The sequence below is a fragment of the Labeo rohita genome, chromosome 5, assembly GCF_022985175.1.
Source record: "Labeo rohita strain BAU-BD-2019 chromosome 5, IGBB_LRoh.1.0, whole genome shotgun sequence".
Lineage (NCBI taxonomy): Eukaryota > Metazoa > Chordata > Actinopteri > Cypriniformes > Cyprinidae > Labeo > Labeo rohita.
Window position 1 is genome coordinate 22,446,315 of NC_066873.1, and position 22,079 is coordinate 22,468,393.

At 35.9% G+C, this 22,079-nt stretch overlaps 1 protein-coding gene across 5 annotated transcripts in view; it reads right to left on the reverse strand.

Moving 5' to 3' along the window:
• The window catches only part of fras1 (Fraser extracellular matrix complex subunit 1), a 137,775-nt gene that overhangs the window by 78,684 nt on the left and 37,012 nt on the right, over positions 1 to 22,079 (reverse strand). For all 5 annotated transcript variants that reach the window (XM_051110000.1, XM_051109999.1, XM_051109998.1 and 2 more), the window contains exons 3-14: positions 15,359 to 15,466; positions 13,345 to 13,437; positions 12,767 to 12,926; positions 12,056 to 12,189; positions 11,784 to 11,867; positions 9,486 to 9,587; positions 7,871 to 8,062; positions 5,166 to 5,255; positions 4,420 to 4,458; positions 4,152 to 4,299; positions 1,048 to 1,194; positions 348 to 482 (exon numbers count right to left, since the gene is read on the reverse strand). In XM_051110000.1, coding sequence (XP_050965957.1) covers positions 348 to 482; positions 1,048 to 1,194; positions 4,152 to 4,299; positions 4,420 to 4,458; positions 5,166 to 5,255; positions 7,871 to 8,062; positions 9,486 to 9,587; positions 11,784 to 11,867; positions 12,056 to 12,189; positions 12,767 to 12,926; positions 13,345 to 13,437; positions 15,359 to 15,466 — 1,432 coding nt within the window. The remainder of the gene's footprint in view (positions 1 to 347; positions 483 to 1,047; positions 1,195 to 4,151; positions 4,300 to 4,419; positions 4,459 to 5,165; positions 5,256 to 7,870; positions 8,063 to 9,485; positions 9,588 to 11,783; positions 11,868 to 12,055; positions 12,190 to 12,766; positions 12,927 to 13,344; positions 13,438 to 15,358; positions 15,467 to 22,079) is intronic.

Below are 22,079 nucleotides of genomic sequence, written 5' to 3' on the forward strand. Positions count from 1 at the left end.
CTATTGCAGCTGATTTGAGGTAAAACGCTCATGTCAATCAACTATCGTGGGAGCGGCCTCTGTTGGTTATCGTTATAGGGTAGATTTGTACATACACTGCCAACACACATTAATATTCAAACAACATGTAAAAGTGAACTTAGCATCCGATGACCCCTTTAATACTGTGTTGTTACAGTATTACTACCATTTCTCCTATTAAGCTACTTGCTGATGTAATAATAAAAGTGTAACATATGTGCTTCCCTTAAGGTTGGAAAGACATCATAAAGTGCAGCAGAAATAAACAGCATCACAGAAAGTCAAGACAATAGAAGTGAATGAAATGTAAACTCTAGTTGACTTACTGAGACAGCGTGTGTGGTCCTGGAACAGACCTCTCTCACAGGAGGTCACACATTGCCTGCCACTGAGGAGAAAGGACCCACCACATGCTGTGCATTCAAAGTCATTCTCACAGGTGGCACACGACGGCCGGCAGGCTGGCAGAAAGAGAACAAGAAGGGTGATAGGGGTTGGGGGATACACAGGCTGCAATAGCAAAACGCAATGTAAAAGCAGGGCGCAAAACACTGATACATTAATTGAAATGGTGTGTGTGATCAGCTTTTAAAGAGTCACTGTAAGAAATGTGTCAAATGATGCTATTGCCTTTCAAAGTGGGGGGAAATTCCAGTATAGGATCCGGTCTGTGTTTTGCCTTGCTGAAATGACTGTGACAAACATGACTCATGTACATGTACATGCACATCCACATACAGTACACACAAAACACACACACACACACACACACACACACATAAAAGCTATAGGATTAGCAATTCACAGAAGTCACCTAAAGCAGAGGGCGTTTTGAGAATTTCAAATAACATGGTGTAAAAATACGTTTTGGCCAGGCGTGTGTGAATGTTGGTGGGAAAACAGAAGGAAGAGGACGATAAAGTAAAAAAGGAAATGAGATGATGAGGAAAACAGCAAATTTTTGCAACAATACCAGCGTGGGCTGTAGAAGTACAATGGTAAAACACAGAAAAAGTATGTTTATACCTGCACAAACTTTGCCCTGGGTGAAAAAGCCTTCAGGACATGACTGCAAACAGCGTCCATTCATCAACAGGGCGGAAGGGTCCTGACAGCTGTCACAGTGATCTGGTGTGCCAGAGCATGTCAAACAGTCCTTGTGACACTGCACTGCTACAGACACAAACAAAGACACAGTCAAACTCCTCAGAGGACAGATAAAGCCGCTGTTTACAAACACTCTCAAATTATGATCATTCACCAACTTTGATCATCATTATCATCACCTTTTTACCGTTTTAAAAGAGGTCCTTTATGTTCACCCAGGCTGCATTTTGATATTTGATCAAAAATACAGTATAAATAATAATATTATTACAATTTATAACAACTGTACAATTTAAAATAACTTCTATTTTAATATATTTTAAAATTTAATTTATTCATCTGATGGCAAAGCTGAATTTTCAGCAGCCAATAATCCAGTGTCACAGGACCCTTTAGAAATCATTATAACATGCTAATTTGGTGTTCAATAACCTTTTTTACCTAATATTAACATTAAAAACAGTTGTGCTCAAAAGAACAGCATGTATTTGAATCTGAAACCTTTTGTAACAGCTGTTTACTCTCACTTTTGATTAATTAGTTTATTTTCTGTTTAATACATTGTTTTATATTGTATTGTATTTTCTGTTATGTTGCTGCCTTATGTTAAACTGCTTTAAATTACTGTTTTTCCACACAATCTACACTCCATACATCATAATGGCAAAGCAAAAACTGAACTGCCACTATTTCGTACATTTATTAAAAATAAAAAACTGAAATAAGTATGTTGCATAAGTATTCATACCCTTAACTCAGTACTTAGCTGAAGCACCTTTACAGCCTCTAGTCTTTTTGGGCATGATCCGGCAACCTTTGCACATCAGCATTCAGTTTCAAACTTCTTCCATTAAGGGTTTATGGAGACTACATGCTTCTGTGAACCTTCAATGCAGCAGAACGCTTCCTTTTCTGAACGCTTCCTCGGATGTGCATTTTGACATAATCCAGATACTGAGCTTTACAGCCAGTTCTTTTGACCTTAGGGCTTGGTTTTTGCTCTAATATGTTCAGCTGTTGCATGTGTGCCTTTCCAAGTCATACCCATTCAATTGAATTTGCCACAAGTTAGCTTTACTCAAAGTGTAGTAACATCTACAAGCAATATGAATGCTCCCAAGCTAAATTTCAACTGTCCCAGATAAGGGTATGAATACTTATGCAATGGAATCATTTATGTTTTTTATTTGTAATACATTTGCAAAGATGTTAAAAAACTATTTTTTATGTTTTGCCATTACGGTGTATAGAGTGTAGATTGATGTGGGAAAAAAAAGTAAGTTAAAGCTGTTTAACATTAGGCTGCAACATAAAATTGAAGGGGTATGAATACTTTTGCAAGGCACTGTATATTATTTTAATATTAACAAATATTATTACATCATATAATGTTTAAACTGACCATTACAATTGCTAGCCTGAAGAGCCTGGAAGTGCAATTGCTGGCTGTGTGACGTCATGGTAATTTCATCTACAGTCATGCAAATGAACCACCAAATCTCCCGCCCTGTCTTTAGTGTACTAATAAGGCACTCATAACTTCCCCACATGGTTCAGATGAAACCTGAGGCTATAGTTCCCTTTGGCACCACTACTTGGCACAAGAATTAATTACACAGTCTCTAATGAGCTGGTAAATCCCTTGCTAAGGACTTTGGGTTGCAGGTTTCTGGCTCCATTCATGAGGCCAGTGCAAGAGACATGGAAATAGGGCAACGTAGGACATTAAAGGTGCGTTGGTACTTATTTGATGGTCATTCCCAATTTTTGGACCAGCCTGCAAGCACAAGGCCAGACTCATATCCAGAGGGAGAAAATTAAAGCTCTAAGTCTTTATTATTTTCTGACATACCCCCATAAATCACTTTTAATTAAATACTTTGGTGTGCGAATCAATAACTCTTGGTGAAAAACTATCCTACTCTCCATTTTCCAGTTGAAGTAAGCATTTTTTACCAGGACGACCTATGAGACTTTCCATCGATTTGAAGAATCTACTTGTTTTGAGTGCAAATGTATTATAATATGGTCACTAGCTAGTAAATCCCTCGGAATCACAGCGTTTCTCACAGTAACACTGCAACTCATTATGTCTCAGACAATCTATCTGATAAAACACTGATGCTGGGCTCCTTCTGTTCCTCACAACAGGCAGTCAAGTTAACAAATGGTTATGTAGCTGTGAACGCATACACATCGCCTTTGCCGTATTGATAAAATCTGGACATTAACCAGCTAACAAGCACTATCACAATGCAAGCTGCTACTCTCCATATGTGATTAATAGTGCTTATGATAAATATAGAGGAATGGAGTGTTTTTTTTTAACAGGCATATTCCTGTCCAAATTTTAAGAGAAAAAAAATACTATTTGACTGCTGTGTTAGAGGATACATTAACATAATCTTATAAACATAAACACAGAGATGACAAAAGGTCAACCTACGCACACCTAAACATCCAAACAATTTACCCTGTTTCCTTAGATAAACATACAGTTTATATCTATATAAAAGCAAAATGTAAACACAAACACATTCTGCTTTCTTTCCCTCTACGGTCTTTTCCAAAAAAAAAAGAGAGAGAGAGAGAAAGATGTATGATCCATCCTGCAGCATCTCTTGAATTCACCAGGGAAATTTATTATATAGAGCAATCCTGAGTCTCATGGGTGCCGTAGAGCTAAATAACCATGTTATCTAACCAGAATATAATCTAATACTATAGCTCTCATCTCTCTACCACTGAGATCAACTATGTTTTGTCTTTATGGTTGAGGAATTGTTCCTTGGAGGGCTGATAAGGAAAGATTTTCAGAACAATTCAAAAATGCGTTTAATCACATAAAGAAATGCTTTGAAACTGGGAATAGAATAATGTTCTTTTTGAAGTAAATAAATCAAAGTATAACCCCAATTTCACTGATTTCTTTGGAGCATATTCACAAGAGAGCATGGTAATTAACTACAGTAGCTTAATACATCCTTGCTGTTCGGGAACACCAACATAGACACGGGTCTCACCTGGATTGCAGTCTGGACAGCACTGTTCATGATGAGGTATAGTTAGGGTGCCCAGTGGACAGGTGGGACAGGACTGCTGGTAACAGGTCACATGACCGTCCTGACACTGACACTCACGACACAGCCCCTCTTTAATGCTCTCTAGATTCTACAACCAGAGACACAGGAAGAGAAAACAAACATTTTTGCTTAGGCAAAAATCTGGTAGCATAGTATTTATTAATTTTACAAACCATAAACCATAAACCAAGTTCTCATGTTTACTTACAGTGAGGCGTCTAAAACTCTTCATGTTGGCTTTCTGCCCCTAAATGGACAAAGACAGTCAAAGGACAAAGATGGACAAAAATGGACAAAGATTGTTGGTGGTATTGATTTGCTCATCCATTTCTCTTCATTGCTATCAAAAGCTACTTGTACAATAGCAGTCAAAAGATTGGGGTCAGGTTTTCTTTCTTTTTTTTTTTTTTTTAATTAACACTTTAATTCAGTAAGGACAATAATGCATTTATAATGTTACAAAAATCCCCATTTTAAGTTTTAAGTGCTTTTCTTTTAAACTCCATTAAAGAACCCTGCAAAAATGTATCATAGTTTTAATAAAATAGTAAGCTGCACATCTGTTTTCAACATTAACAATAACAAATGTTTCTTGAGCAGCAAATCAGCATATTAGAGTAATATTTCTGAAGGAGTAATGATGCTAAAAATTCATCTTTGCCATCACAGAAATAAATTACATTTTAAAATTAAAATATTTAAAAATATTAAAATATTAAAATAGAAAACAGTTTCACATTATTACTGTTTTTACTTTTTTTTTTTTTTTTTTTTTTTTTTGATTAAATAAAAACACTCTTGATGAAAATAAGAAACTTCTTTCAAAAACATCTTACCGACCCTAAACTTTTGAACGGTAGCATATGTACACGTCAACATGGATATAAAACATAAAACCACTGTCCGTTTTACCAAAACCCATATTTAAACATGCATGCAGATCAAGCTTTGTACCTTTTGATCCGGCTGTGAATATGTACAGGAGCTGGTTGTTGTCTTACACTCTGGACAGCACTTCCCAGGCAAATGGACCAGTTTTTCTCCCTGGCACAAGGTGTGAAATTTTAGCTTATTTAATTTCACCATGAAAACAGCCCCAGGGGAATGATTAGCTGTCTGACACAGAGCCACAAATCTCTAATTACATCACATTTCCAATTCTGCCTCTGAGGTTCGTTATCAATAGTCATTTACATTCATGAGAGAATCTTTAGATGCTTCTGTGTAACACAGTTTGATCACCAAAATCATGGTGGTTCTACAGGCGAATCAGCAGACGTCAGTGAAATATGCTACAGATGGGAAAGCAGGTTTGATCAATGTTTTCAAAAAGATACAGAAGCATCTGTTGTGGTTCTGTGCTATTTAATCAGACGCTTTATTACTATGTCTTCAATGAACATCAGCACTTATTTGAATTAAAATGCAAGTATAAAAGTTATTTAACATAACCAAATTGAAATAAATACATTCGTTAACACCAACAAAATAAATAATTAATTAAACTCACCCTCATCTCATTCATCTTTACAACACAAATGAAGATATTTTTAATATTCTCTTACCATTTTTGTCTATCTATTGGTTATCCATGCAACCAAAAAATTTAAAAAAAGCAAAAAGACACCTTAAAATACTTATGCGGTTTAGTCCACGTCTTCTGCAGAGACATAATTACTTTAAATGATGGACATATTTAATTTAGGCCTCTATTCTATCTTAATAAAATATCTTTATTTGAGCTCCAAAGATGAACAAAGGTTTTCTTGGTTTGGACTGACATGAGGGTGAATGAATGATGACAGAACTATCCCAAAAATGGGACTAGCAGAAAAAATGAGTAGAAATAGCTCCAAATACTTGAGTGTTACCACTTTTTACAGCATGCATAATAGTTTTGTGCACCAGAATGTATGTCACATTTAAAATCTGAGAATTTTATGTATTTTTCCTTTAAAGTTTGAAGTTTTCCTGAGGTTTGCAGACTACACTATAGTCATCGGCCTCATTCAGGATGGTGACGAGTCTGCTTATAGAAGCAAGGTTGAGCAGCTGACTGTCCGGTGCAGTCTTAACAACTTGGAGCTCAACAAGCTCAAAACAGTGGAGATGATCGTGGACTTCAGGAGAAACCCCCCTGCCCTCACCCCACTCACCATCATGGACATACTGTAACAACAGTGGAGTAAAAATAACAGTGGAGTCATTCAGATTCCTGGGCACCACCATCTCTCAGGACCTGAAGTGGGACACTCACATATGGCACTTTTCTACTGCGTGGTACGACTTGGCTCGTTTGATCATTCGCTGGCTGTGCTGATTTAAATCTAGCCGGTCTGGTGTCTTGTGTCGGCAGTTCAAAGTTCAACTCTCCAAACAGTGATCAGCAGGGTTTACACGTCACATTTTGGTAACGGTACGGCTCGCTTAGAACCTCAGCCGAGGTTTTACTGAAAAAAGTACAGGTACCAGGTACTGTACACAGTGGAAAACCCCCCAAAAGTGAACCGTACCGAAGCATGCTGTACCATGCAGTGGAAAAGACTCCATCGACAAGAAAACCCAGCTGAGGAACTTCAACCTGCCACAGGAGCTGCTGAAACATTTCTACTCGGCCATCATTGAATCCATCCTCTGCACTTTAATAACTACCTGGTTCAGCTCAGCTACCAAAACTGACCTCAGAGGACTACAAAGGATAGTCTGGACTGCTGAGCGAATCACTGGTACAACCCTCCCCTCTCTCCAAGAACTGCACTCATCCAGAGTGAGCAAAAGGGCTGGCAAAATCATTCTGGATCCCTTACACCCAGCACACTTCCTGTTTGAACTGCTGCCATCTGGTCGGCGCTACAAAGCACTGAGCACCAAAATAGCCAGACATACTGTAGGAAAGGCTTCTTCCCTCAGGCCATCTACCCCATGAACAGCTAAATTTTCTCTCTACTGTGCAATAAAACATGTGCAATTATCCATACTTGTATTTATTATACATATGTTATTAATTTAACATGCCACACATCTATCCAAATCCCTTTGCATAATTTGTATATAGGACATTTGTACATGCAGTATGTTGTGTATTGTGTATTGTTTTTCAAATATTTATTTTTAATCATCTGTCTATTTTGTTATCTGTGTCTAGTCACTTGTCATCCTGTCTGTGTACTGGAAGCTTCTGTCACCAACACAAATTCCTTGTGTGTGTAAGCATACTTGGCAATAAAGCTCTTTCTGATTCTGATTCTGATTAAATTTCCATTGTGAACTTAAAAACTTAAGTCAGAGTTTCCTCTCTAAAGAATGACCTTTACAGTGACAAATCTGGATTTGGGCCAAAAGTACAATTAATAAGTGATAAATCTCCAGCGTTCAACCTTTCAAAGCTCTTTATGATTAATGGAGAAGCGGAGAATATATTGATTGAATAAAGCTATAATTCATAACCAGGGACAAATGACCAAAGAGATAATGTCCCGCAGGTTTCAAACTCACCTCCTATATTTTGCCCTAATAATTGTCAACATTTTTAATGTCAGAATATAGGGCATCCCCCCAAGATAAGCTTGCTAATTGTGTCTTTTAATGAGCAGAATAAGCATTGTCCCTGCTGATGGCTCTGCATAGAAATGTGTTTCCTATTAAATTTGGACACATACCCGAGGGCACTCCGATCTGGCGCACTCGACCCGTTGGCACAGCACCTGACCCCGTTCACACATGCAGAACTCGCAACCCGTGCCGTTCCACATATCGCCATGGTAACGGACGATGCCCTCGTAGAGGCAGCTGCCTTTAGACGAGACACAGTCTTCACAACACTGGCCGGCTCGCTTGACCTTCGTCTGACCCTGAGAACAACACAATAGCACACATAAAATGTCACACTTGTTGTAATGCAAATCAATCTATCTTTATTTGTGCCTTAGTTTGTAAAAGATCAATTTAATAGGACATTTTAATTGGATTTATTTCTTCAGGTTATTTCTTTAAAGACCTCACAGAATAGTTCTACAAGTGTGTTGACATATTTGGAAGTTTTGGAAATTAGGATTTATGAGTTTGGCTGTGACCTACTTAAGGGTTTGTCCTTATTTATAATTTTTTTTAAGAAAATAGCAAATAGGCTGGAAGAGAAAAAATAAAGATCTGTAAAACCAGTGAATTTGTTTGGGAACTTTGGCCGCTTTGAATGGTCAAAACCTGCCCAAGAGGCCAATATGACTGAAAGGTAAAGCAACCAATCACGTTTTGTTTTGTGCCGCGTCATGTGGAAATGTCGCCACAATAACGGACCGGTGTGTAAAACTCTCAGACATATTTTAAAGATTCTATGCTGCAAACATTAATGAACAATAACATGAATCCTGACAATGTAAAGCATGAGTTCGGCTATATATATACGGTTCTGACGGTCGTATAATAATAAAATGCTCTATGAACGCAACTCTGTGAAGTGATGTTGCCATACTAGCCTTTACCTTCTGCTCTAGAGTCTTGTTTTGTGTTAAACATAGCAGAAAAAGTAGGGATAAATGCAGGTTCGCATAATGGGCGTGGCTAGAGGTGCGACGCGTCGACGCATTCCATGTCAATCGACGTATTTTCATAATCGACGTAATGGGTCATGTCGACGAATCGCTGCAGCTCTAGTTGTAAACACGACGGCTTTCTTCTTTCGTGAGGGGGTTTGGCGCCACGACATTTTTGTTTCCAGGAGGAACATTAAAGAACGCGACACACATCTCCCAAAAATCCTGTATAATCTAACCAGTCCGATGATGACTTCGAAACTGCTGAAGTGTTTCCAGCTAAGTGTGCCTTATATGCATCAGATGTTTAGCCAACGTTCCATGGGCTAGTGAAAAAGCCATAAAAAAAAAAGCCATAAAACTCTCATTATCATTTAATGGCGTGATTTCATGCTCTTTAAGAATTCAGACTTATTAAGTTACCATATAAAAACGAAATGTCTGTTCTTGCTGAGTATTGTTTTAAAGAACAGTTACATAAGATAATGAATTTTTCATGAAAGCAAAACACTGAGATGGAAAACACCCAGGAGCCATGGTGAAAGCAATCCACTTTCAGGCAAGCCACTTTCAAGGCCTAAGAAGCACCAACTGCAAGAATCAAAGTGAGATTGTATTAAACTGTAAATGACAACAGTCGGTTAGGCAATAGCTTCTCTTTAGTGATCTTCCCAGTAAGCTTGCTGGTCAAAAAGCTTTGTCTTTGACATGAAGTGTTGGGGTGTAATGAATTTCTGCTGACCTTATCACAGTGGAGAGGAGGGCACTTCTCCGTCTGACAGCGGGAATGACCGCGATCGCACACACAGGTGGTACAACTGCCCTTCTGCCACTGCTCACCGTGCTAAAAACACACACACATACACAATAAAAGAGTTCTGATAGTTAGTTCATCTATAGTACTCATCAATACTATGTTTTTAAATGTATTTAAAAATCCAATTAAGAATTACAGAGCTCCACTACCAATGTCTCAGTTCAATTTCAACATTCAGATGGCATCTCAAAGATGTTCAAAGCTTTAGCAGCAGAACACATTACAGCACATAATTAATTTAAAATAAATGACAATTTCAGCCAGTGCTGTAGTGAACAAGACAAGTACTAGAAGGAGATGAAAAGAATGGTGAATGTTATCCTCTCTAAATCCTTGCTTTGCTTTCACACAATCCACTGTGATCAAAAGAGCTGAATTCCGCTGAGTGGGACGTGATCGCTGAGAACACGGTGAACAGAGAAACAGCCCTAAATGACATGCTGATGAGAGATTTTGGGGACGCCTGTGACATTTGCGTGTCTAAAGAGAAGTGTCAGTATTGCAAGGATGTAACCACATATTCCAGACTGAAGGGATCAAATGGAATAATTTAAGAATTAACCATTAAAAAACCTACATGATTCAACCATCATCTGAATATGCTATTTCTATAGGTATACTGACTATGTTTCAGTGTTTGTATCACTCTGCTTGCAGTATTTCTCATAGCAAGTGTCATGGTGGACGCCCAAATATAATAAAATTGTATAAATAATACAGTTTTTGTTTCATGGAAAGTAGTTTTAAGAGGTTTTTAGTTGAGAACATACTTGTTTAGACTTTAAATATGCGGTTTGTTAATAGCAGTCGTTGGTCTCATCAATCTATTATATGGTTCAGAGCACAATGTTTTGTCTGGCTACTGTTGTTTATTATTCAGTAAATAGTATTTATATAAATAATAGTTGTATTTAATAATAGTATTTAGTACTGAGAAAGGTTTGTGTTTGTGACGAGACTGTTTTTACTGAAAGATGGTTGTAAACAAGATTTTTTTAATTTCAACAACACCTTGTAAGACGCAGCCAACAAATACCAACAAAAGCACTGAGCAGCCCTGTCATCAGAAATCACCCTTAAGAGATGAAAGGATACTTTGACAAAGATATCGCTTTCCTCAGAGGACATTCAAACTAATGTTTTATTGTGAATATGAGATTGAGCTGAAGAATGAATGTTGTATCAGATGCAGGTAATCACACTTGCTCAGTCCATATCTCTCTCATAATACTCTACAGAAATTTAATTCGCTTTCAATGAAGCAACTCAATTTTCCTTTGCTACTAGTTCTAAAGCAATGTTTTTGAATTTGTAAAGGAGGCTTGGGCTTAGCTGTTCAACTGCTAAACTAAGATTTGAATCTGTGGTGAAAGGAAGCAGTTTGCACAAAAGAGGGTTTTTAAAGACGCTCCGCTGTTGTCTCAAATGTGGCCAAATCACAGCCGTGCTGGTATACAGCAGGGCTCCAGACTGCGACTAAAAATAAATTAGCGAATGAAGTTTTTGCTGATGTCGCCACTTTCAACTATATAAATTTACATGTTATGGAAAAAAAAAAAAAAATAAATAAATAAATATATATATATATATATATATATATATATATAGTGTTGTTTTATTTTAGTCTTTTAGTATCTTATTTGTTTTATTTTAGTATTAATTACTACTACTTATTTTGCTTAATTTTTATTTACTTTCACACTCCTAATAATTTCATTTTGTTATTTGATATTTGATGCTTATTCACACTTTTTAATTTATATTGCAGACTTTATGATGCAGTTATGCTATAAATGCTTTGGCAGTACAAATGTACAGTTTTTTTTATCCTAATGAAGCAGACCAAAACTGCAAATTGAGAGAGAGTGAGCAAACAGATAAAAAGTCACTTGAGGGGATGATGCATATTATGTGTGTGAACAATGGAGGGAGGAACAAGAGATGATATGAGGCAAAGAAAGAAATATGGAGGAATGACAGAAGCAGGAGTGACAAGCAAATCACACACATACACACACACACCAAACTCAGACACGGCTCTATGCACAACCCATCTGCCATAATATGAATGATGAACACACTTTAACCCACACTTACCATCCCCTCCCTCAAAAGGTCTTCCGTAATACAGACATGCATTATCCCATCTGTCACTCTCGATCTATCTCTGTCCTCGGATCTCAGTGCATATTTCACCTTTCTCTAATCTCTTTTCCAGCTTACCTTGTATTCATTCCCAGCCTCCACGCAGGGATTCGGCTCACACTGCGGACAGCACTGTCCTGGCTGGACCACCAGGTTTTCATTCTGTATATCAAATGAGCACATCATCATGGTGTTTTAATAGCTAGAATATCTCTTTAAATTCATAATGACAGTTGAAAAGTGTTAATTAGTCTAGGTTTAAAGATGATGTGGTCATTGTACACATCTAGACAGGCAGAACTGTGCTTTGCCTTGATTATTATTAGAGACAGTTCAGGGTTGTTACTGACCGCTTTGCATGTAACTGGCTGACACTCTGCCACCAGGCATTCGGTCTGACCGTTTTTGCATCGACACTTTGTACAAGGGCTAGATGTCCATTCCACCCCATCTCTGTACTGACGGCCTTCCCAGGAGCAAGAGGCTAAGGAGTGAGAAATAGCATTTTAATTGCCAAGTTGTACTAGAAACTCTACAAGAAAAAAATCACTTTTCATCATCATTGGTCTCTGACAGTATGAAGCAGGATAAACCCTCTTGGGACCCACATAGCTAAGAAAAGCATACCTTTTAAAAGCAATCAGCAAAACATTCAAAAAAAGAAGCAAACAGAGAATTGCTACTAACTTCACAACCCGCGAGTAAAAGCTGAAGTGTTGTAATATCTGTGCCACTAGTGACACCAAAAAGAACTGCAAAAACAATAGCTTTAATAGTTTAAACAAACAACAACTTTCAGTATGTACCCCAGTTTGCCATTGTTTAAGCAAATTCATGCCCCAAATTTACACCACTGGTTGAGATATAACAATGCTGTTATATCTGCTTAAACAGATTGCAATTCCATTTGAGGCCCCCAGATATGACACATCTATAAAAACACATTATCACATTTTTTCCATTAAGTGAATACAATGACTGACAAAAACAAGAAACAGTGGCAGAGAAAAAAGCATTTACATAAACAAGTTGTGCATGAAAAAAGTTGCAGCTTACTGTACCTCCATTATGAGCACATACAGGGCAGCAGTCTCCATCTGGGATGAAAGGACTCTGGTCTTTCCCACAACTAAGAGGAGGACAAGCACGTGGCCCACAGGTCACCTTCCCATGAGAGCATGTGCACACCGAACATTTGGAATTACTCCACTGACTGTCATGCTGAGTGAGTGAGCGAGAGCGAGAGAGTGGTAAATCAGGATATGGATGAAGACAGATGATGCAAAACAATAAAAGTCTTGAAAAACTGTTATCTTTAAATTTGTGCAATCAGAATATCACAAATATCACTTATTATTCTGAGCTCCAATGCCAACATGCCTGCTCCCTAAAGTAAATGCCACTTGACTTGAAAGCTACACTGCTAGAATCTTAAACAGAGCACCAAGTGGCTCTTAAGAAGGGATGATTGGAACAGAAAAGAAGCTTGCTCTGTCAGGGAAGAGTGGAACATAAACAAAACCGCTTTTGTGCACAAAACGAAGCAATCACTCGACCAGAAGTGGGAAGATTTGCCAAAGGACAGGATGAGGCTTTCAGTATCTTTCATTGGAGTTGTGTCATAAGCAGTGTCACTTACCCCATAAACCATTCCTTCATGGTGACAGATCCCGGGCAACTGTGCAAAACATTCCGGACAGCACTTTTTGGGTGGGATTCTCAGGCGTTCACCCTAGAAAAACAACCCGAGAAACATTTGAATATATGCATTAGCATCCCAGAACAATGAGACAACGCAAGATCAAAAATATTGCCATTTGCAACCAGCGTTTAGTATTATTTATATGCTACATAATTTATATACTGTATAAGCTTTTATATTTATATTTCAAATGTATGGTTTTCTTTTTAAAATTGGTTTAGGTTTTTAGTAATTTTGCTATTTTTATAGCTAATATATTTGGGTCATTCCATGAAATCAGTGCCTTTTCCTCTTGGAAAAATTGAAAAATAAAATAAAATTTTTTATTAAAAATAAACACTTAACAATGGGACTATATTTAGAACAATTTTCAAATGTGATTTTTATATCATTTTGCAAATTAAAAGTCCTGCTGAAAAAGAAAAATCATAGTGAGGGACAGACCAAAAACCTTACCCTTGCTAATGCTATTTAAATGATTTAAAATAATATTTAATTGACTGTTTTTGATGTAATATTGATGATTATTTTTTAAGGAAGCAAAGGCACAGATTTTGTGGAATTACCCATTTAGCTTTAATTTTATTGCAATTTGAGTTTTAGTGGTTTTAAAACTTTATTTATTTCAATTGGTTGCCAAGGCAACATTTTTGTTTTTCAAGTTTGAAATTTTCATCTAATATTAATACTTAATTTTATTTCAGCTTTATCTCAACGAATTTTTTCTTTTTTTTTGTTTGTTTTAGTTTAGTTTTAGTTAAAGGATTAGTTCACTCCAGAATAACAATTTCCTGATAATTTGTAATCCAAAATGTTCATGTCTTTCTTTCTTCAGTCAAAGCTTTTTGAGGAAAACATTCCAGGATTTTTCTCCATATAGAGTTCAATGGGGGTTTAAGCTCTACACAATCCCAGCCAAGGAATAAGGGTCTTATCTAGCAAAACAATTAGCCATTTTCTAAAAAAAATAAAAATTGTTATACCTTTTAACCACAAATGCTAGTCTTGCACTAGCTCGACTTCACATATTACGTAGTCACGCTGGAAATGTTGCTTGTGAGATGGATACAGATAGATACACGTGACACAGATAGAAACCTAAATGTGCAACACGTGACCTATCCAACATGTTTATGTAACTTGTGAAGTCGTAAATGCACATCACAGAGCTAGTGCAAGAGAAGCATTTGTGGTTAAAAAGTATATAAATGTTTATTTTTTTTTTAGAAAATGACTGATCATTTCACAAGATAAGACCTTTATTCCTCAGCTGGGATCGTGTAGAGCCCTTTGAAGCTGCATTAAAACCACAATTTGGACCTTCAACCCACAGATCCCCATTAAAGTCCACTATATGGAGAAAAATCCTGAAATGTTTTCCTTAAAAACCTTCATTTCTTTTAGACTGAAGAAAAAAAGACACAAACATCTTAGTTGACATGGGGTGAGTAAATTATCTTGAAATTTTAATCCAGGAGTGAATTAATCCTTTAATAATTACAACAACGTTACTGCTACACACATTTCTTGCCAGGTTTAATGGCTCCAAGATAACTCCAGCAGTGGCTTTACTGAATGAATGAGTGTTTTTAAGAAATATGTTGTGAATGATTCAATGACTCACTCATATAAAGACGTATTGTCTGTATGTTACCAGCAGAAAGTGAAATATACTGCATACAGACTATTGAAACATTTTGATTCAAGTCAAGGACCAGAATTAACTGTTACGTTATCTTTAATGAACCCACTCAGAAATTCTTTGAGAACAAGGTTACTCTGAATTTTCTTTTAAATGGTTCTGAACCCTCAATGTTCAAACCATCTGTAACAGAGTTTGTACAATTAGTTGCTTTTAATTGGACCAAAAGCATTAATGTTTAACTGGCCACCTTCAATGCTAACAATGCATTCATCAAGCACTCAAGCAAATCAAATACTTCATTCTTACCCTCTGAAAATCACACTGAGGATTTCGGCAGCGAGCAGGTTTGCAGATGACAACATCATTGTAGCAGACGCAGTCTTGACAGGTGTCTGGTTTCCATGATGTATTGTTCTAAAACAGGAAGAAAGGTACAAAGACATAACTCCATGCACACCAAATGCCATCATCTTTCAGTTTATGGAGCATGCGTTGGAAATGACACGGCACTAAAAAGCAAAACCTTGACAGTGGAACATCTGGACGTGACAACATAAAAACCAGTCAGAGGGATTTTGTACAAAATATTCACAGTTAGCAGTTTTCAGAATTTTGTTATATTTGTTAGAATTTCCTAACTGAAACACTTCAAACAAGGCCCTTAGAAATAGTAAAGTAATCTTGCATTTAACCTGAGACATCTCCATTCTGTACAATAAATGTTAGAGCATTAACAGATAAGAGTCAAAGGGGTTGCTTTGGTATTTTAAGATGTATTAACAGTCTTGCCTGAGGGACCTACTGCTTTAAAAGGGTATCGGATGAACAGATAGGTAAAACAGAGGAGGAGCCTTCTTTATGTCAATGTAGCCTTTTCACTGAGCTAATCCAAGCAGACCTAAACAGACAGTTCGGACTGGTCCTAAAACAGGGTCTTTGCTGAAACTGCGCTGCCACTGAAGCTTCGATTTAAGTCCTACAGTCATTTGAGGATGCTAGCTGACTAAAATGGTTGTACATGTAATAAAAACAATTTGTTAAAAAGGTAGACACCACTGGTAACAGTTAGGCAGTACGGTTTAGATATATGTACGCAAAATCTTGATTTGCTCTTACTGATCATAAATTCAGTACAGCTGTATTATAAATCACACACAGTGACAGCTATCCTGAGGAGCCATCTTGTCAAAGTGACATTTTGAGCAAGTGTTGATGGGTTGCACATTTCAGCACAGCACCTAGCCTCTGAAGTGACACTCGGCACAGATGTCTTAATGGGAAACGGCCCCAGTGTTGCTTTGAACGGCCAGCTCAGAGATCTGAGGACAGTCAATATCTCAGCAAACTGTCCGTGGTATCCAGAGGCCCAGAGTGGTGATCGAATCTCAGTCTGTTTGTGTTCTAAAAACACATTTTGTCTGATCTGTGGCATGGAGCACATTCAGCTGAAAGTGTGAAAATATAATACCACACCTGTAAGGACCTATTTTGTCATGTAAGAGGAAGTCTTGAAAACATGGAAAAAATTGCTACAAGCGCATATAAGACAGAATATTTATTTTTTTGGGAGAACTTTTAAGTAAGAGCCTTAAAATCAAGTTAATGTAATGGAAAGTGTGTTGATGAAGCCTGTTTTTGCTCAGCTATATAGAAGAACAACTGCAGAATTAAAAATTGAGCTTTCTTAGCTCAATCATAACTTGATTAAACCCTCTATGGGACATTACTGACAAAACTCCAGGTATTTCTTGACATTTCATAAATGATAATCTTATCAAGCCAATCAAAACAAAACTAATTTTAATTAGCTTAAGCTAGCTTGAATCAACAAAGTCTGCACCTCAGGTGGAACTAAGGACATTTCTGGCATCAGAACTTCTGCTTCTTGTCCACTGAGATTATGTTGCTATTGCACAGTGAGTAAGCAAGGCCCTGAAGTACTGAATTTTTAATCGCTAGTTTTAGTAACGACAGACAGCAGATTTCTCCAGCAGATTTTTGGAGCATTTTTTGAGCAAGCAACACATTTGAGATAATGACATTTTCATCAGCTGATAAACAAAATAGGCCACAGAAGTTTGTCAGTCATGAAAAATTTAAATAACAAGAGTCTCTGACTGACATCTGTCTAATGAAATTATATATTTGAGCTGTTTGTGAGAAAAAAGCTGTGATATTTGATCACTTTAAATTAAACATGGGTTGTCACAAAACATTTTCATGAGGAGCACATTCACATTTCTAATCAGGCGTATACTACACTTCAAACGTTATGATGCACTTACCAGTGTTGCTGTAGTTAATTAAAACTAAAATCAAAACTGTTAATTATGTTCAGCAATTGAAATAAAGCTGAAATAAAATAAAATATAAGGATTAAATGAAAAACTTAAACAATGAAAGCAATGAAAGTTAGAAATGATGCCTTGAAAATGCAGAAATAAGTTTAAGTTGAAGTACTAAAATGACTAAAACCAAAATAAAATAAAATAAAGTTGCATAAAAATATTTTTAAAAAATGGCAATAGCACATAAAACTTAGTAAAACTATTACCAGATTCTAAATTACTATATATATATATATATATATATATATAAATAACAGTATAAAACAGTTCATGCAATAAAAATTACTAGAAAACGATATCAGCAAGATCATTTTGTTTGTTATTAAAATATCTATGTATATTTTTGATTAACCCTTTACATGTTCTTTACAAACATACATTATATTTATTATTATGCACAATAAAAACTGGAAACTACACTACCAGTAATTGTTTTTCAACAGTAAGATTCATAATGTTTTTAAAGATGTATCTTCTGGTCAACAAGTCCGCATTTATTTGACCCAAAGTACAGCAAAAACAGTAACATTTTGTAATATTTTTTACTATTTAAAATAACTGTTTTCTAATTGAATATATTTTAAAATGTCATTTATTCCTGTGATCAAAGCTGAATTTTTAGCATCATTACTCCAGTCACATGATCCTTCAGAAATCATTCTAATATTCTGATTTGCTGCTCAAAATTTTTTTATATTATTATGTTGAAAACAGCTAAGTAGAATTTTTTCAGGTTTCTTTGATGAATCGAAAGTTCATTTGTGAAAAAAATAGAAATAATACTTCTATTTTGCAAAGATGCTTTAAATTGATCAAAAGTGATGATAATGACATTTATAATGTTACAAAAGATTTATATCACAGATAAATGCTGTTGTAAAACAGTTGTTTTAAATAGTAAAAATATTTCAAAATCGTACTGTTTTTGTTGTACTTTGGATCAAATAAATGCAGGCTTGGTGAGCAGAAGAGAATTCTTAAAAAACATTAAAAATCTAACTGTTCAAAAATAGTGTAGTGTATAGTGGTAGTGTATTTAGCTGTGTAAAACTATGACAGCTATAAATTCATAAGCACACAAATGATGACATATGCTAAATGCATAAGTACTTTTTTTTCGTCAAATATGATTTTTTTCTGAGCTACATTTGCAATGACCAGACCCACTCTTAAGGTTATTATTAGTGAAGTCCGAAGTTCATATTGTAGCCAGAGGTGTAGTTTTATAGTTACGATGAACATAAACAGCATGTTTTTTTCTAAAGGTAGTTTTGCAGACACATTCACAACCCCCCTAACAAGTAAAGAGAACGGGTAACTGTGTCAAAAAGCTATTTGGTTGATGTATTGAGTTGTCTGAAACACACAGTAAGCTTGAATAAGCGACTGGACCCGCTTGAAACACCATATGAGAAGAATCGACAAATAAGGACACTTGTTGGTGAAGCTAAAGATAAGTCTGGATTTGGTCCAGCTGACATGTTTAAGTTAACAGGAGCATACTGTGGGTAAGGTGTACCTGCACAATCTCCAGAGCAAATGAGAGTTTGTGTGACAGAACATATTTGATAAATCAGCTGAGGAAGTAATGTGACATATGTGGTGGGCCACTCAGGTGCACTTCAGATACACACCATTAGCCACAGACAAACGCTCTCTTGTGTGCACTGAATGATTCAAGCACTGTCTATAGCGAGGAAAACAATTTATCTTCTGTTTCTGTGTCATTCAAAGTATCATGTGACTTTCTACTCGATAAGCAAAAACAACAGTGGCTGTTTAGATGAAGTAAAAAGCTATCTGGGTGAAAACATTACATTAAAAGCTGAAAACCATTTAGGGTCACTTGTAAATGTTCCTATTTCAGTTCTATAAGCTGAAGACTAGTAGCCAAGCAAGCAGAAGGTAATTGAGTCCAAATTGAGCTGGCCTTGATGCAGGCAGTGAGAGATCAGCCAGAAACAAACCATTGCGCAGACTAATTCAATTAGAAAATGTGCTAAATCGTATCCCCAGCCAATTGAGTCCACTAAAGCAGTGGCTGACGGCCACAGATACAAGCAGAGCAACTTAACCTTTATTATGAAGGATTTTAAGAACTTAAGTATCGAGTAAGTTCATTCTAAATCAACTACAGTTGAGGCCAAAAGTTTACATACACCTTGCAGAATCTGTAAAATGTTAATTATTTTACCAAAATAAGAAGGATCATACAAAATGCATGTTATTTTTAATTTAGTACTGACCTGAATAATATATTTCAAATAAAAGGTGTTTACATATAGTCCACAAGAGAAAATAATAGTTGAATTTATAAAAATTACCCCATTCAAAAGTTTAAATATGCTTGATTACTGTTGTTACCGTCTTTTCACACTGAGGAAAACTGAGGGACTCTTATGCAACTGTTACAGAAGGTTAAAACACTCACTGATGCTCCAGAAGGAAAAACGATGCTTTAAGAGCTCAAACTTTTTGAATTTAAAGATCAGAATAAATTTTACTTAATTTGCCTTCTGGGAAACATGTAAGTATCTTCTGTAGCTGCTGAAGCGCAGTACTAAATGAAAAAAATAACACATTTAGGCAAAATAAGAAAAATGTACACATCTTCATTCTGTTCAAAAGTTTACACCCCTGGCTTTTAATGCATTGTTTTTCCTTCTGGAGCATCAGTGAGTGTTTTAACCTTCTGTAATAGTTGCATAAGAGTCCCTCAGTTTTCCTCAGTGTGAAAAGACGGTAACAACAGTAATCAAGCATATGTAAACTTTTGAATGTTTAGAGTGTGAAAAGATCTCAAAATCATACAGTCATTGTTGGAAAGGGTTCAAATATACAAAAATGCTGAAAAACCAAAGAATTTGTGGGACCTGAAGGATTTTTCTGAAGAACAGCAGGCAGTTTAACTGTTCAGGACAAACAAGTGACTCATGAGCAACTATCACTAAACAAAAAAACACAGCTGTGGATCATTCAGGTAACAACACAGTATTAAGAATCAAGCATATATTAACTTGAATGGGGTCATTTTTATAAATTCAACTATTATTTTCTCTTGTATGTAAATGTCTTTTTTGTGAAATATCTTATTCAGGTCAGTACTAAATAAAAAATAACATGCATTTTGTATGATCTCTCTTATTTTGGTAAAATACTTAACAATTTGCAGATTCTGCAAGGTGTATGTCAACTTTTGACCTCAACAGTTTATGGAGAATATTTGTTGTATGGGATGAAAAAGTAGCCTGAGAAAATTGTAAAATGTTGTAATTGTTGTACTCTGTGATGTATTCTACATTATTTTTGCACATTTTGCTGATCTGTCACAAAGATAATCTAACTGGATAACATAAAGTAGATTAAGTTTTTACAAAAATTACTTGTGACTTGAAAGCAGGAGTCAAAATGTGCAATATTTTGCATTGATCGACCAAAAGTAATCAAGGATTTATAAAGTTAGTTTATGGATGTATATTACCATTCAAAAGTTGGTTGGGTTGGTAAGATTTTTTTAAAATGTTTTTAAAAGAAGCTTCTTATGCTCAACAAAGTGCATTTATTTGACTAAAAATACAGTAAAATAGTAATATTGTCAAATATTTTTACAATTTAGAATAACAGTTTGGTTTTTGAGTATATTTATTCTTGTGATGGCAAAGCTGAATTTTCAGCAGTCATTACTCCAGTCTTCAGTGTCGCACGATCCTTCAGAAATCATTCTGATACACTGATGTTCAAGAAACATGTTAAATATTATCAATATTTTGTGACATTCAAAATGTTTTTGCTATCACTTTTGGTCAATTTAATGTTAAATAAAGCCTGCTGAAAAAAAGTATTTGTTTCTTACAAACTTACTGACCCAAATTTTTGATAGCGTATAACTTCCAGCTTTTTTTCCAGATTTTTTTTTTTTTTTTTTTTAGGGCAAAAATAAAGATCTATTGCTAAAAATAAGTGCATTCCTTGTGTGAAATAAATCAGAATTTAAAAAAAATATATATATATGATGGATCCCCATGATCAAAATCTTTTCATAAGTACAGCAAAAATAAACATAGGTTCATTAGTGGTTTCAGTTACAGAGCATCATTTCTGACATTCCTGGGCAGAGCGGGCATATGTGAAAAACACCCTGGGTGACCCTCTCTTTGCTAACAACATGATGTAAAATGCATGAAGGACATCTGGCAGCGTGTTTCAGGAAAGGATGGTGTGCTGAAGACACAGCACTATGTTTGCTGGTCCTTTGAATAAATCTGGGTTTCAATACATTCAAATGTATTCAGTTTCTGCACTTCAATTGCCTTCTACACAACTTCCTTCTTATGCCAGCCAAGCATGATTATATGCAAATTTCTTGCAAGGCAAGCGGTGAGACTAAAAGGTTGCCAAAAAGGACGTCTACATCTATTTGTCACTGCACAGATATGCCCAAACTGTCACATCTTGTTTAGAGAAATTAAAGGAGGAAAAAAAACACCATACAAATGTTAAGAAGAAAAAAGTATACAGCTATGTTCTAATTATGCTTCCTTTTTACAATAAAACTAATTTAAATTCCCCAGAGTGGATTTTATTCCCTCATTGTTATTTTTAATAGCCTGCACAAATACAACATATGTTGTTCTTCCAAAAGCAAATGTGATAATTACTGCTCTCTGAATGAGCAGAGA